Source organism: Mytilus galloprovincialis, chromosome 6, assembly GCF_965363235.1.
Source record: "Mytilus galloprovincialis chromosome 6, xbMytGall1.hap1.1, whole genome shotgun sequence".
Classification (NCBI taxonomy): Eukaryota; Metazoa; Mollusca; class Bivalvia; order Mytilida; family Mytilidae; genus Mytilus; species Mytilus galloprovincialis.
In genome coordinates, this window is record NC_134843.1 from 21,144,262 (window position 1) to 21,162,535 (window position 18,274).

General features: G+C 31.6%; 1 protein-coding gene and 1 pseudogene across 1 annotated transcript; one reads left to right on the plus strand and one right to left on the minus strand.

The window, feature by feature from the left end:
• The first annotated feature begins 1,560 nt into the window (after positions 1-1,560).
• On the plus strand, positions 1,561-8,542 carry LOC143078031 (uncharacterized; annotated as a pseudogene).
• A 1,848-nt stretch (positions 8,543-10,390) lies between these two features.
• LOC143078535 (bifunctional 3'-5' exonuclease/ATP-dependent helicase WRN-like) lies at positions 10,391-13,528 on the minus strand. Its single transcript, XM_076253398.1, has 3 exons — positions 13,491-13,528; positions 11,878-12,060; positions 10,391-11,291 (listed from the first exon to the last, which is right to left on the minus strand). Exons 1-3 carry the CDS (start codon positions 13,526-13,528, stop codon positions 10,391-10,393), a joined length of 1,122 nt encoding a protein of 373 aa, XP_076109513.1.
• Between the last annotated feature and the right edge of the window lie 4,746 nt (positions 13,529-18,274).

Here is an 18,274-nt window from a genome sequence, read left to right on the forward strand (position 1 = left end):
ATTCGAACAGGAAAACCAACGATCTAATTTATATTTCCAAACGGGAAAATACCAATGAACCACATCAACAAACGATAACTGCAGAACGACATGTTCCTGAATCAATCAGGACAGGTTCACAAACCTGCAGCGGGTATGGCCGTCAGCATACAATAAAATATGCAGTTGAAGGCAAATCCTTCAGAAGTTCTTTGTACTTTATTTTTAGTCCAAATAATTATGACGTCTTGAAAGGCTGTTATATTTCTTTTCTTTGACGCCTTAAGTAATTTATTTTAACAACGATCTTTTTTTGATAGGGAATATAAGTCAGGGGAAAGAAACCAATGTTTTGTTCTGTACAGGTATTTCCGTTATATACATATAGTGCTTATAGGTTTAAAATCGTTATATAAAGGTTAGACTGTGATTTTAAAAACAAATGTTGAGATCTTTTTGTAATATTTACAAAACAAAAAACGGTGCGGGAAATGGACAAGATTACATTTCCGGATGCGGGCAATCTAATTAAAAACCGATCTCTCATGCTCCCGTTTTCTGATATGTCGCGTGGGAGATCTAACGAAACCGGCTTTGGGGTCACATGTGAGTGACCTCGTAGGTGTGTCTTTTTCGACCAATGAAAATGAGTCTTCCACGATTATGGAAGTTTATCCTGAGGTAAAGGGATGTAACTCATTTTTTTACGAAGAAATCGTCAGTCAAAACAATTCATTCGGGTCTTCTTTAATTATTTGATCACACCCGAAATTACGACAGGATTTGTTTACTTCAATTTTTGGCGTAGTATATTTTTAACAATTTTACGATGTTTTAAATGGTCTTGCTATGTTGTATGAGTAGCCACCAAGATCTCAATCGTAAATTTTTACCTTGTATGCAACTTCTGTTATCAAAACCACATGTTTATGGAGGTTAGAGACGACTGTTTTAGTGTCAAATACATTGTCATTGTACATGTGTTAACTTAACATTTGTAATGTACATGTAGTACAAAACTATCGCTATGGATTTGAAGAGTCCTGCCACCCCCAGAAGAGTTTATTACCTCTCTAATATATGTGTGATTTGTGGTTTCTCATTTATCCAGACTGACATTAACCCATCTGGCCACAAAGTTGAGAAAAGGCTAACAAACAATAAACTCAAATTGACAAGAGAAAGGGTAGACAATATAAAAAAGGTAATTGAATTATTTGAGCATGAACATGAACAAGTTAATGGTGTATGTAAAAAATGTTATAGACACATTGAGAAAGTGCTTAAACTACAGGAAGAGTTAGGTTCATTGCAGAAAGACTTAAATGACACCAGAAGTGGTGTACGCATGACCTACAACTTGACGTGTTCAAAAACAAAGTCGGAAAGTAAAAGACAAAGTTATGAAAAACGACTATTGAGGTCACCACTGTCACAACAGCCAAGTAAACAACAAAGGACAGACTTTCCAACTGCTGTGTCAGTGGTTACAATGATGACACTGCCAACCTTTCCTCAGATTATCAGTGGAAGACCGACGGACCATACAGTGGCTGAAATAGTTCAAACACCAAAAAAAAAAAAAAAACAAACAAGAAGATCGCTGTCATTTACTAGTCCGCCAAAGACTACTGCATCACAGGAGGAACAGAAACATGAGCAAAGCAGTCTTGTGGGAGAAGTTGAGGTACAAATGTACATGTTAATTTTGTATTCATCTTGAAACATATGTTCATAATTTCTTATTTCAAAAATTAAAATTACATGAGTTAAATATTACACATTAAACTATAGTTGGATCAGATAGATGTTTTCTATCATTTAGTTTATAGATAATAGAGGCTGTGTTGCCAAATGTTAAAAAGGTATAACCATTTGATACTGTCAGAGGGTGATGATTTTATCAGCATTATTTCTTTTTTAATGGTTTTCAGCATGTAAAAAAATCAATGATCCATAAATTATAAATACAAATGTATTTGTTTCAACTCTTCATAGCCATCACCGAACACCCACTTCAGTATCAAATGATTGTCTCCTAAAGTTTGTAGTTTTTAGAAAATTTTAATTTTGTACTAATTCGATAAAAATGACAGCAACACACTTGATTTGAGTTGAATCATTTGTATTTCATTAACATCATGAACATGATTAAAGGATTGAAATTTCATGAGCCATACATTTTTTTTGCTCATTTTTTTGTTCCGTCTAAGTACACTTTTTTCCTATGTGCTAAAATGTAAACTGTTGCTGTCATTCTTTTTTCAGTTTACTTTAACATGTTATAAGTTCAATTGAATTTGCTTGTTGTTTATATTGATTGTTTGTTACCAATGACCACAAAAGCATCAACTGATAATATAGTTGTGTCAAATTTTAAAAAGACTATACATGTATATATACATACATTTGTATGTATAGTATGGAAACTGGATTAATTTTATTTTTATCAAAGTTTGGGAAAGGAAGTGGACTTCAGTCTGTCTGCAATCCTTTGTATGCAAAAAAGTGATTACATTTTTTCATGGGAACTTTAAAATCCTCCTGTTTATATTTACAGAAGAAAAAAAATGAATATATAATAAGCCTAAATAAAAGGTACAGAAAACTCTTTTTCACAGATGGACAGACATAGATAACATGGTGATACATTTTGTATTTAGTGTTGTAGCCATAAGCTTTGATTTCAAAAGATCTGTTTAACTACACAGCACACAGTTATTTTTTTGTGGTCAAATTGTTAAATTTTGCATGTCAATTGCAGTTTGCATCTTTAGTTTTTATTGCAGGTCTACATACATGTACAGAACTTGTTTTTAACATATATGAACATTACACTTTGAAATGTGGTTGGATTTACATGACTTTTCATTTGACTGCAGTAAATGTTATTGCAGAAAACAGGTAAAGTTGTTATTGTTTTCTCAAGATCAATAAATGTCAAGACAGTTAATTATTAAAAAAAGATATTAATTTTGATTCAAATAAGTTAAAGGAAAACGGAAGAACTCATATTGCATCAGAAAATGGAATTGTGCCTCATACTTAATAAGAAATTTGATTTGGCACTGTTACCATGGTTACTGAAAAAATGTATATGGAATGATCAGTAACTGTATCATGATTAAATCTGTTTAGAAATCGAACACTAATGAATTAAAAGCAATACATATTGTGTTAAATGATAATATTTTGCATTCTATTTAACCATCATTGAACAAGTTGAAAGATCACTTCAGTTTCATCAAGTAGTGCTGAATATTTCTCAACGGAATATAACATGTATAACATGTATAATGTGATCAATTTTTAAAAATTTATATAGTTTCTCGAAAAACCAATAGATATGATATCTCGTCTTATTTCAATAAAAAAAACCAATCAATTAATCATAATAATGTTTTATCAATCACCCCAAGTCTCTAAAGATCCCTCTTTATTTTATAGATGACAGTGTATTACCCCAGTGGGAAAAGGACCTCTTTTGTACCAGAAATTAGACACAGAAATATTTGCAGCGCTATTCATAGAGGACAAAATGTTGAAAAATGTATTATAGATATAATAAGTAAAACCCATCCTGAGGTTTTGACCTCTGCTACATCCAATATTATTTCCGCTGAATGTGAAGCCATTTGCAAACGGGGATCTGGTTCTATTTTACAAGATAGATCCTACTCTGGAATTTTTAACTTTCATTGGGATAAATTTCATGATGAAATACAACTTAAAGCACCACAGACATTGAAAGTAATATCTTCAGCTTTGAACAATATACCAATAACACCAGGAGAGAAAAAGTATACAACACTAATGCACATTATTTCAATGGCACTGCATGGAAAGAACCAAGAGATGTCCTCTATTCATTATCAAATCGGATTCATTCTGACACATGGTGCCTGCAAACAAAGGGTAATTATATAAACTCAATGAATGCTAAATGAACAAATTTTTAATTATGATAAAAGGTAAATGAAATCAGGGGTGAATCCATTTTTATAAAAAAAAAGGTGAAGAAAAAAAGGGGGAGAGTTCCAACTATACATGCTATATGTGCCTTTTCAGATGCATTGATCGTTAGAAAAAAAATGTTCCAACACACTCCCCCACGAGCCCTCACTGTTAAGCTTTTGCATGAATACAGAGCTTGTAATGTTTATTGAAATATGCCTGAAAGATCTGTTTCTTTTTAAAAAAAAATAACATGCTACATACATAATTTTTGTCTTTGCTAAGTAAATTTGCCAAACAAGACTTCATTATGCAACATCTTGCAGCATCAGCTGTATATATATATATATATATATATATATATATATGCTGAAGTTTGTGAGTCGGTCAATTAAATTGAATATTTACATTATAAATTAGTGATATACTGTAGGCACAAACAAATGTACATGTGTAGTTGATTTAGGATTTAAATATCTCATTTTCATGGAGATCATATGGAATTTCTCCCTCTGTCATTGGTCAATGATTTTGAAGTATTGCATACATGTAAAATTACTTTTTATTTAGATTTGAACATAAATGTGTCAAAGTTCATTAATATATATAAACTTTATCATAGAATCACAGTGAGGACTTTGATACAGGTGACACGGGTGGTAATAAAGCTCTGTGTTAAAGGCCTCACTGTGATTTTGAGATGAAGAACAGCAATAAAAGGCTGTTCCTTTCCTTGTTGTGTTTCTTGTTGTACATGTACTGATTTCATGTCATAAATAGAAACCCTATCTTAAATATTCTTGATTTTAACCATGTTTTTGTTTTTTCTAGGACATTGAACGCTTGGCAAAGTTGGGCTTAACTGTAAACCCCAGATCTGTTCAAAATAAGCTATCATCTTGGGAAGATTTTTTAGACACGGATTTGGTTCAGTTAAAAGAGGAGTGGAAAGAAGGTGTTGGTGTCAAGTACCAAATGATTGGTGACAATTGGGACAAGAATATTTTACCATCCTACAGGACTTCCCAAGATAAAACGCTATCTCTGCACCTGTTTCAAGTTATTGCAGTTGTAGATAGAATTGTTCCAGAAAATAAACCCGTTGTTGAAGAAGAGGTACAACGGAATCATGCTGATTTTATACCATCAATATCAGAACAAGAGCAATTGAAGAAAGAGCTCTCCTTTCTCGTAGCAACATCAGTAATTCAAAATATTGATCAAATGAAAACTTAGTTTGAATCTATTTTCCCATCACACTTAGAGCATGATTACAGTGATTCATCTGGAATCAAAACAAAACAGGTATGATTACTTCTTTTAATGGTTTGGAAAATATGTTTGTTAAAATTGAGTTATGAATATATAATGTATAAACAGGTTTAAAAGTATTGTAATTCAGATCATAAACATATTATAGTAACTAAAAGGATAGAGCTTGGTATTTATTAAGTATCAGAAGTGTAAAAATCATACTGATTTTTTTTTTATCATAGTTCAAGTTAACATGGCCATGTATGATGAGATTTGTCATAAACATCCATACTAGCACAATGGAGTTTTACTCTATGTTTCTTAACTGATCTTCAATGGTATACATATACACAATCTAATTAAAAACCGATCTCTCATGCTCCCGTTTTCTGATATGTGAATATATAGCATGTTGAACAGACTTACAGGATCGTGCTGTTTTAAGTTAAGTGTAGGAAAATTATAAAATATTTAATGGTATATATATTCTTTTCAGTTTCCTTTGGGCTTATTCGACTGTAATGAAAACAAGACCCAACAGGTGATCAGACTTCTTAAGCAGCTGACTTAAAAGTATGTGCCACTAAAAGACAATGGGGAAGTGATTGATGAAGTTTTCTTTGGAGGTAATTTTACATTAATATATTCTGTTCAAACAACAATTTAGTTTGATCCACAGATCTATAGAAAAATGTAAAGATGTGCCATGATTGCCAATGAGAAACTCTTACCTGACACCAAAGGAGGTACAAGTTATTAACTATAGTATCGGTCATAATAAAGCCTTCAACAATGATCAAAGCAGATGAACCCAAACTGCATAGGAAGATAGAAATATATGAAAAAAATGTAAAACAATTCAAATAAGAAAGCCACATTATTCATGTTACTGTTAATTCAGAAATTAATTTATTGCTTGCATTTAAAGCGAATTTGTCATTTTAGACTAAATTATGATTTTATTTTTTGCAATATTCAGAAAAATTCTGTTTGATTCAAAGAAATAATTTCAAAATGCTAGTTTTAAATTATTGCGATGATAACCCTGTCTCATTTTCGCAATGATAAAAACATTGCAATAATTAGGAAATTTAACTTATTATGCAAAGTGACAATGTGGATGATTTAAACGTCAGAAATGAATGAAATATTTTCCGAAACCGGTATTATTATAGTTAGACATGGAATAGCTAAAAATGTTCAATTTTGTGATTAAAAAAAAATATGTTCCTATGCATAATGGTTCATTTTTGGTAATATTCATTTCTTGGAGGACTGAAGCATATGTGATATGAAGGAAAACTGTTTGTAAAAAACTTAATCCTTTTCAGGAGACAGATTAACAGACGAAAGAATCCAGTCAGCTCAGCAAGCCATGTCAAATGGTGATACACCAAAAGAGAAACTGCAAGGTTTCATTTCCAAGATTGAAGACTGGCATAGAATGATGAATTTTTTGGAGGTATACAACCTAAGTAGCCACTTATGTTGGGCATTTTATGTTTCATTACAGGGGGAGGTGTGAGGGCTGAAGTTGTTTAACTATAGTATCACTAGCTAAAACTGATTTTGAATCCAACAAGAGGCAAATTCTTTTGACTCTCTCCGGGTTCTCTGGTTTCTTTCGCCAATAAAAACTGACTGCCAATAGCAGTAGTGTTAAAAAATTATTAATCAATCAATTTAATGACAGGTAATTTATTGATTTGTACTTTAACTGTTAAGCTGTTCTTAACTGTTCCTTAGTCAGGAATCTGATGTACAGTAGTTGTCGCTTTTTATGTAATTTATACGTTTTTCTCGTTTCTTATATAGATTAGTCTGTTGGTTTTCCTGTTTGAATGGTTTTACACTAGTATTTTTCTGGGCCCTTTATTGCTTGTTATTCAGTGTGAGCCAAGGCTCTGTGTTGAAGGCCATACCATGACCTATATAGTTTTACTTTTATTAATTGTTATTTGGATGGAGAGTTGTCTCATTGGCACTCATACCACATCTTCCTATATCTATGGCAGTTTAATTGTACTTTTTAGAAGGAATAGAAACAATCATCAATGTAATTTTTTACATATATTTTCTCAATTTCATTTGATAACATATTAAACATATTTTTATAATGTAGGACTCTGTTTATTGATGTATCTTTTATTTTCAGGCAATATATAAACTCACATACGCCCAATCAACGATGGATAGAGGTACAGCCTGTTATTTTAGAAATTTTCTAAATCTTAGGAACGTCAAAGCTGAGGTTAAAAATGCTTTTCGAGCATATAAACTGTTGTACTATACAATATTTGATGCCTGCTGTTGTATTTTATTCATGAAAAAATTCAATACACATGACTTAGAGGGGGTTATAGAAATGCCATCCCACTTCAAAGAAAGGAACAGTGAACAAAAGGTCCAGTGGTTATTGAATGTATGTTCAAGTATTGTTGAGGAGTGTTTTTTTGAAATACTGATATGTTTCAGGAGCTCAGAGAAATTTTGGAGGATCCTGATCACCCAGAGAATTATTGGGTTCTGAATGAGGAGGGAAGATTTCCCTGTCATTTTTGTATAAAAACTTACTCTCATGTTGGAAGTCTAAAAACACATGAAAGAATTTGTCATCAGCACAATTGACCAAAAATTGAAAAGATAAAGATAGCAAAGACATCGGCAAATGATGATCAGCTATTTAACTACATTATTCTGTTATTTAAATTAACTGGACTTCTCAAAAATTTAGATACCGCTATTGATATGGCAGATGGAAGAAGATCTGTGAGGTCAGCAAAATATGAACTTCCAATTTTCAATACAACAAATATATTTAAATATGTCATTGGTTGCATTCATTTAACTGCTCTTTCAGAAGAAACTCTATCACCAGAACAAAGAGATAAACTGATATTAAACAGAACAGTTAACCTTCAAGGGGGAAAGAACAATAACCTTGCTCTGGACGAATATGTTGAAATGCTGAACAGAGATAGCAAGGACATAGTTACAGGTCACCAAACCAAGGAAAGCATTATTGCACACTCAAAGCAATATCCACATTTGATAAACTACATCAAACACTTTGTTATAATATCAGAAATCCGACAACGAAAAGGATTCCACAAATTACCACAATATAAAGCAGATGTAATGAAGGTAACAAAAGAACTGATAGAGATAAGGGCTTTTGAACATACACCAAAACGAAAATTTGTGTGTAAAGACTAGTCCACCGAAAGAAATCCATTCATTAATTCCTACAGAGGCTTATCGACCATGATAAACAGACACAAACCAAAAGAACCTTTTAGCCGTTTAAGAGACAAAAATCAATAGGACAGTTGCCTGCATTAAACGATAATTGTGATTTGTATTCATCATTATTCATGTATTAACTTCTTCTTCAAGTTTCTACTTGTATTATTATTTAATTTATTATGTAAACATATTTAAATGTCTTTTAAAAAGTTCTAGACTTGTATGTCCATTTGGTGTGTTGACTCTTTTTTTATGTCCAACTGTTAGAAGTCCATGGTGTAAAGTTCTAACCTAGTTTAATTTCCATTTCAAAATAAATTCATTAGTGTTTTTGAAACAAGACTCTTAAGCTGTTATTCACACCTAGCATAGAATGCTAATTTTAGTTCTTCTTCTGACATTGCAGAAGTGATGAGACATTTTTAAGGATGGTTATAAACTTGATGATATTTTCTTCTTTGCAACCTGAGGATAATTGTTGATATCCCTCTTTAAAGCTAAAAACCTGATTGCATGTACTATTTTCCTAACCCATGTAAGAATATATAAAAATAAAAAGATTTGTATGATTACCAATGAAAACTCGCCATCATACCAAATAACATAGAGGTTAAAACAACTATGTCATCGTATGACCTTCATCAATGAGCAAAAATGAAAAGGCATTATCAGCTATATATACTAGCATGTATAAATTATGTCCCACGTGCACCTTTTGCATAATTTTGGTACTTTTCCTTGTCCTTGTATCCGATTGCAAGTTAGTTGTTAGGGATATTTAATATTCCTAAAACATGTTTATTTTTTCCCTCATTGCTGTTGATTCATTTATTTTCTAGGTACATTGATTAAACACTCAAATTTAATGGTTAATCTTAACCCATAAAATGACTGATTATGATGGGAATTTTGTTAAATATGGTAATCCACTAAACAATTTTAGTGTGCCTGTTGCAAGTCAGGAGCCAATTTCCAATGTCAGATGGAGGGAGGGTTTAGTTTCTGAAACGGAATTAACTTCTTTTTTACGTGAATCGCCACTGTTTTCTTCCTTGTCTTTCGGTCTGTGGTTGATATATGTCTCATTTGCAGCTATACCACATGTATTTATTTTATATTTTTATTTATTTGTGCACCTCACAATCACTTAAATTTATTCTTTGAATAAAGTTGACCTGTGACAAGTATCTGAGACAACAACACAAAAATTTAATAAATGATCATATATATATATTTGTTTATTACAGTATACATGTTATAGTGCAACTTGATTATATACATATATTACAGTTGTAAAATTTACAATACAAATATCAGCCAGCCTCCATAGGCTTATGAATCACTTTGGGCCAAATATATTAAAGATCAATTATATTCTCAAAAAGTTATAAAGCTGTCACTGTGCAAATATATATATACTGGTTTTTAAGTTACAGATAAATTTAATGAACAAATGTCAAATATATGTTTGCATGAACCATGAAAATGAGTTGTATAAAAAAGGGATGTGGTGTGATTGTAATGCACATGTAAATTGTATCTGAGAGACAAGCCTAACACAAAACCAATGGACCACGAAACAGAGATCAGTTGAACTCTGTCACACTCTGTACAACTTACAACTATTCTGTTCACTGAAAATTATGTACATGAATATAAAAATAATCATGTCAATAAAAATATATTTTCCAAGTTTGATTGCTTTCTGTTAATATGATCACTATACATATGAAAAGTTTAATAATGGACTCTAAATGACTAAAAAGTGTAGCAGCCAGTTGGGAATGCACTTTCATTTCAAAGCTTTCCTGATGCTAAATTGCATTTGTTGATAAGATATATATATATAAATAGTAAACCTTAAAGAATTGCCATCACATTTAAAAACGCAATCCCAGTAAACCTTGACACAACGCAAGAAAAAATAGAAGATACACATTTTGTTTAATATTTGTTTTCAAACATTTTCATCTAATTCTGCCAAGAAATCATCATCAGAACTAAACAATTCAACATTTTCAATCAAAGTTTCAATTTGCAGAATTTCACAATCCCCACAGGAACAGTTTTTGACACAATTATCACAACAAGTGTGCTTGTTACATTCTTTTTTAGCAAGTTCTTCCAACTCAGTATCTTGCAAGAAATTACTCATCAGAACCTGTCTTCTGCAAGTATTTGTTGTGAAGACTGTCTTGACTTCCTTGTTGACACTTCTTAAATGATAAAAGTTGTGCATTAATATTGCAACAGAGTTGGAATTGTCCCGTCCCACTCTTCCTATTTCCTGAACTAAATCTAGAATACTTCTCGGTGACCCGTAAAGTATGATGCTATGACAAGCTACAACATCAATACCCATTCCTAATGCAGTGGTTGCAAATACAATTCTTATATCACTAGATATTTGACACATAGCCTCTATTATTTTCTTTTTATTTTTGTCAGATGTTTCAGAATGAAACATTTCAACCAGAGACTTACACATTGGCACCTCAGTTGTAGTGTATGTATACAATTTGGAAACTTCGTTGATGCTGTTGGCATATATCAATGTTTTTGGAAAATCCTTTCCTAAACGTTCAAGAGAGTCTATAAGCCAAAACATGGCAGTGTCAACAGAATTTTCAATTTTTTTAACAACAAGTTTAATATTGCTCTTGTTTGGAGACACATTCAAAAACATAGTATTGTCTGTTTTAAAGTTCAGGATTTTCATGACCTGCTTCTTTATCTTGTTGGTACAAGTAGCGCTTAATGCTAATGCAGTAGCATTCGGAAACATGGCCCTCATCTCTCCTATATATCTAAACCACTTCCTAAATGCTTCCTGCTCATCTGTCTCTTCATCACCTCCCCTGCAAAAAAGAGTTGTTTTACAAAATTTGCACAAAAATCACCACCCAATAAACATGATAAATAATTATGCTTCATTTTTTTTTTATATTAATTATAGTTGTACTATATTTTTTATGTTCAGTATAAAATGTACTTCCACTCAGAAGATTGTAGGCATCCTGTGGATCGTTTATCAGACATTTATAATCGTATACCTCAATACTAGAATAAGCAGAGAGAGCCACAATACCTTTTTATATGTTGCGAAAGTAAATGTTACCTTTTCCCATATTGTTGGGTTTTAATGCATGTGGTATGCAATGTAAGAGTAGTATACCAAAGTGTCAAAAGATGAACACCAAAAACAGAGGACAGAAGAAAACAGGAGCAATGACAGATTGGTTTTTACTTTAGATTGACAGACAAAATTAAGATTGACAGACCAAGAAGTTATGGGAACTTTATTAACCTAGTCATATATTTATTACCAATATTTGCCTAGACCTAATTTGAAGCTTGAAAGGTTACCTATTCCAGCAGTATATCGGAAGTATCCCCCCCTGGTTGAGAATAAGGTTTTGTAGCAAATGACTATATAACAATTACCATGTTGTTATGGTATGAAATTCATCTAGAACTATTAACCCTACTGAAAGCTGTTGGAGTTGTGACCTCCAATAAGGATCGCCAACCAGTGTCTCAGGAGATGCAAATATGATGTCAATTGATCCGTTTCTTATCTGTTGATCACCTTCTTCAGAGTTGCCTGCAAAATTGAGAAAGGAAAAACTATTGAATTCTTTTTAATTTCCCACAAAAGAAATATATAAAATCCACACAAGAAATATATATTTAAACATCATGAGCATGACATGGCGTAATCATTTAAACATTTGTGTGATGAATATAATCATTCGTTTTTTGTTTATTTCTTTTGTACAATGTACATGTAATCACACGATAAGTTTTTCTGAATTTGAATTGTTTTTCACTTGTTAAAATGTACATTTAATTTCAGGGACTTTAAAGCTACATGCAGTAATGTAGTATTGCCTATTGGTTTTGATCATTATTGAAGGTGTGTTGTCGACCATTGTTAACTTGTATGTCATTTGGTTTTTGGTGGAGAGTTGTCTCACTGATTTGGCAATCATACTACATAATAACATGTAGCTCATCTTATTTCTTATATGAACTATAGTTTAAGTGGCTTTGAACTGTCAGTTACTGCGAGTACTCTCAGTCTCAGATCATTGGGTTGGGATCCCACTTACATCAGCTGGCTTACATGTCTAATATTATCATCATAACATATTTGTTTTTGTTCATTTATTTGTCATGTTTGTACATAAATTAGGTCGTAAGTTTTCCTGTTTGTAATTGTTTTACACTTGCCATTTCGGGCCTTTTATAGCTGACTATGGTATATATATGGCCTTGCTCATAGACATGGTTGAAGGCCCTATGGTGAGTTGAACCGTAACCAATAACCAATAATTTCTGTGTCATTTGGTCTGTTGATAGACATGATAGAGTCTTGTTGAGAATTGTCTCATTGGCAATCATACCACATCTTCGGTTTGTCTATACATAAACATCTAGTCTATACTATTTATACCAGCTATATCTGTATCTGTATGGTTACATTGTAGTTCCCAATTCTGGCTTTTTGGCGCTGTTAATTTACTGATGTTTCATTTATTAGCCATGGCCATAATCCACATTTTACAACTTAGTAATACTGATAGATTGCGAAAATAAACCAGGCCAAAGGAAACTGAAAAGAATATATACCGTTAAATATTTTATAATTTTCCTACACTTAACTTAAAACAGCACGATCCTGTATGTCTGTTCAACATGCTATATATTCACATATCAGAAAACGGGAGCATGAGAGATCGGTTTTTAATTAGATTGTGTATATGTATACCATTGAAGATCAGTTAAGAAACATAGAGTAAAACTCCATTGTGCTAGTATGGATGTTTATGACAAATCTCATCATACATGGCCATGTTAACTTGAACTATGATAAAAAAAAATCAGTATGATTTTTACCCTTCTGATACTTAATAAATACCAAGCTCTATCCTTTTAGTTACTATAATATGTTTATGATCTGAATTACAATACTTTTAAACCTGTTTATACATTATATATTCATAACTCAATTTTAACAAACATATTTTCCAAACCATTAAAAGAAGTAATCATACCTGTTTTGTTTTGATTCCAGATGAATCACTGTAATCATGCTCTAAGTGTGATGGGAAAATAGATTCAAACTAAGTTTTCATTTGATCAATATTTTGAATTACTGATGTTGCTACGAGAAAGGAGAGCTCTTTCTTCAATTGCTCTTGTTCTGATATTGATGGTATAAAATCAGCATGATTCAGTTGTACCTCTTCTTCAAAAACGGGTTTATTTTCTGGAACAATTCTATCTACAACTGCAATAACTTAAAACAGGTGCAGAGATAGCGTTTTATCTTGGGAAGTCCTGTAGGATGGTAAAATATTCTTGTCACAATTGTCACCAATCATTTGGTACTTGACACCAACACCTTCTTTCCACTCCTCTTTTAACTGAACCAAATCCGTGTCTAAAAAATCTTCCCAAGATGATAGCTTATTTTGAACAGATCTGGGGTTTACAGTTAAGCCCAACTTTGCCAAGCGTTCAATGTCCTAGAAAAAACAAAAACATGGTTAAAAACAAGAATATTTAAGATAGGGTTTCTATTTATGACATGAAATCAGTACATGTACAACAAGAAACACAACAAGGAAAGGAACAGCCTTTTATTGCTGTTCTTCATCTCAAAATCACAGTGAGGCCTTTAACACAGAGCTTTATTACCACCTGTGTCACCTGTATCAAAGTCCTCACTGTGATTCTATGATAAAGTGTATATATATTAATGAACTTTGACACATTTATGTTCAAATCTAAATAAAAAGTAATTTTACATGTATGCAATACTTCAAAATCATTGACCAATGACAGAGGGAGAAATTCCATATGATCTCCATGAAAATGAGATATTTAAATACTAAATCAACTACACATGTACATTTGTTTGTGCCTACAGTATATCACTAATTTATAATGTAAATATTCAATTTAATTGACCGACTCACAAACTTCAGCATATATATATATATACAGCTGATGCTGCAAGATGTTGCATCATGAAGTCTTGTTTGGCAAATTTACTTAGCAAAGACAAAAATTATGTATGTAGCATGTTAGTTTTTTTTAAAAAAGAAACAGATCTTTCAGGCATATTTCAATAACCATTACAAGCTCTGTATTCATGCAAAAGCTTAACAGTGAGGGCTCGTGGGGGAGTGTGTTGAAACATTTTTTTTTCTAACGATCAATGCATCTGAAAAGGCACATATAGCATGTATAGTTGGAACTCCCCCCTTTTTTTCTTCACCTTTTTTTTTTTATAAAAATGGATTCACCCCTGATTTCATTTACCTTTTATCATAATTAGAAATTTGTTCATTTAGCATTATTGTTCAAAGTTGAAGATATTACTTTCAATGTCTGTGGTGCTTTAAGTTGTATTTCATCATGAAATTTATCCCAATGAAAGTTAAAAATTCCAGAGTAGGATCTATCTTGTAAAATAGAACCAGATCCCCGTTTGCAAATGGCTTCACATTCAGCGGAAATAATATTGGATGTAGCAGAGGTCAAAGTCTCAGGATGGGATTTACTTATTATATCTATAATACATTTTTCAACATTTTGTCCTCTATGAATAGCCCTGCAAATATTTCTGTGTCTAATTTCTGGTACAAAAGAGGTCCTATTCCCACTGGGGTAATACACTGGCATCTATAAAATAAAGAGGGATCTTTAGAGACTTGGGGTGATTGATAAAACATTATTATAATTAATTGATTTTTTTTTATTGAAATAAGACGAGATATCATATCTATTGGTTTTTCGAGAAACTATATAAATTTTTAAAAATTGATCACATTATACATGTTATATTCCGTTGAGAAATATTCAGCACTACTTGATGAAACTGAAGTGATCTTTCAACTTGTTCAATGATGGTTAAATAGAATGCAAAATATTATCATTTAACACAACATGTATTGCTTTTAATTCATTAGTGTTCGATTTCTAAACAGATTTAATCATGATACAGTTACTGATCATTCCATATACATTTTTTCAGTAACCATGGTAACAGTGCCAAATCAAATTTCTTATTAAGTATGAGGCACAATTCCATTTTCTGATGCAATATGAGTTCTTCCATTTTCCTTTAACTTATTTGAATCAAAATTAATATCTTTTTTAAATAATTAACTGTCTTGACATTTATTGATCTTGAGAAAAAAATAACAACTTTACCTGTTTTCTGCAATAACATTTACTGCAGTCAAATGAAAAGTCATGTAAATCCAACCACATTTCAAAGTGTAATGTTCATATATGTTAAAAACAAGTTCTGTACATGTATGTAGACCTGCAATAAAAACTAAAGATGCAAACTGCAATTGACATGCAAAATTTAACAATTTGACCACAAAAAAATAACTGTGTGCTGTGTAGTTAAACAGATCTTTTGAAATCAAAGCTTATGGCTACAACACTAAATACAAAATGTATCACCATGTTATCTATGTCTGTCCATCTGTGAAAAAGAGTTTTCTGTACCTTTTATTTAGGCTTATTATATATTCATTTTTTTTCTTCTGTAAATATAAACAGGAGGATTTTAAAGTTCCCATGAAAAAATGTAATCACTTTTTTGCATACAAAGGATTGCAGACAGACTGAAGTCCTCTTACTTTCCCAAACTTTGATAAAAATAAAATTAATCCAGTTTCCATACCATACATAAATGTATGTATATATATATATATATTCTTTTTAAAATTTGACACAACTATATTATCAGTTGATGCTTTTGTGATCATTGGTAACAAACAATAAATATAAACAACAAGGAAATTCAATTGAACTTATAACATGTTAAAGTAAACTGAAAAAAGAATGACAGCAACAGTTTACCTTTTGGCACATAGGAAAAAAGTGTACTTAGACGGAACAAAAAAATGAGCAAAAAAAATGTATGGCTCATAAAATTTCAATCCTTTAATCATTTTTATCGAATTAGTACAAAATTAAAATTTTCTAAAAACTACACACTTTAGGAGACAATCATTTGATACTGAAGTGGGTGTTCGGTGATGGCTATGAAGAGTTGAAACAAATACATTTTGGTTTGTTAGCCTTTTCTCAACTTTGTGGCCAGATGGGTTAATGTCAGTCTGGATAAATAAGAAACCACAAATCACACATATATTAGAGAGGTAATAAACTCTTCTGGGGGTGGCAGGACTCTTCAAATCCATATAGCGATAGTTTTGTACTACATGTACATTACAAATGTTAAGTTAACACATGTACAATGACAATGTATTTGACACTAAAACAGTCGTCTCCAACCTCCATAAACATGTGGTTTTGATAACAGAAGTTGCATACAAGGTAAAAATTTACGATTGAGATCTTGGTGGCTACTCATACAACATAGCAAGACCATTTAAAACATCGTCAAAATTGTTAAAAATATACTACGCCAAAAATTGAAGTAAACAAATTCTTTCGTAATTTCGGGTGTGATCAAATAATTAAAGAAGACCCGAATGAATTGTTTTGACTGACGATTTCTTCAGAAAACGGGAGCATGAGAGATCGGTTTTTAATTAGATTGATGGCAAACGAAAATATATATACAACATATGACAAACAAAAGGCAGCAGAGAACAGAAGTTGCAGAGTATACAATAATATTATGACATTATATGTGATCTAATTTTCCAAGCGGCTGCATTTGAATAAATGCATAGTTTTACTGTCAGAGATTTAGAATAACTTGTGCCGATTTGGCCAAGAATAGTAGAATAAATATAAAATTCTATACGCACAGATCTATACGTTGGACATGATAAAACAAAATGATATTCGTCCTCCAAAACATTCATATTGCAACATTTATTAATTATATTTTCTCTTTGAGTATTCAGATAACGACCAACTTCAACATTTAATCTAAGTGTGCCGCTACGCAATTTTGTTAATATAGACACATTACAATGAAAATCGAAGTATCTTTCAAAACCAAATACTACTTTATATCGTTTATAAATACAAAGTTTGTTACATTCTTCTAAAGCTGAAAATTCCACTGACATATTAAAACAGACTATTTTGACCGTTATGTTAATTAATCTTAATTACAAAGGGAACGGTTTGATATATGTCACCTGACTTTGAGTGTAACCTTCACGCAAAAATGGACAGATTCATGCTGTGATGTTCACTTAGCAGATCGTCTGTATATTCAAGAAGGTACGGGTGCTATTTCATTACCATATCTGAGGAGCTGATCTTAGGTCATAAAAATAAAAGTCAATCAACACCTAGGCCATTTGGTATCATAAAGTGTTACCTTAAACTATTAATCTCACCAGGCGACAGTAAGAGAACAATTAATATACCCTTAATAATCGTAATCATGTTCTGACAGCTAGGTACCATTAAAATATATGTTCAAAATGCTAGCCCTGATTGCATGCGCCGTGTATTTACATAAATTTGTTTGTGCTTAATTCAAATGCATCGGATATTGACAATTTTTGAAAGGAGGGGGATCTGGGTCGTTCAGCATTTTATTTTGATATATTATGAAGCATACATAATATTGTATACAGAATATCTAGTTAATTTCAATGAGATTTATTAAGATCTTAAACAGAAAAAAAATTCTGTATATTTTTTTGATGTATCTTCATAAAGTAAATTTTCACACATATATATGTATATATATATATAGTTTGGCATTTGATACATCAAAATCGTTGTCAAACATAATAGAATTTCGGGAAATTGGAAGCTTCTTTATGTCCATGGCAAAATTTTGCAAATATTTATTTTCATTTTTCCTTATTTTACTACTAGA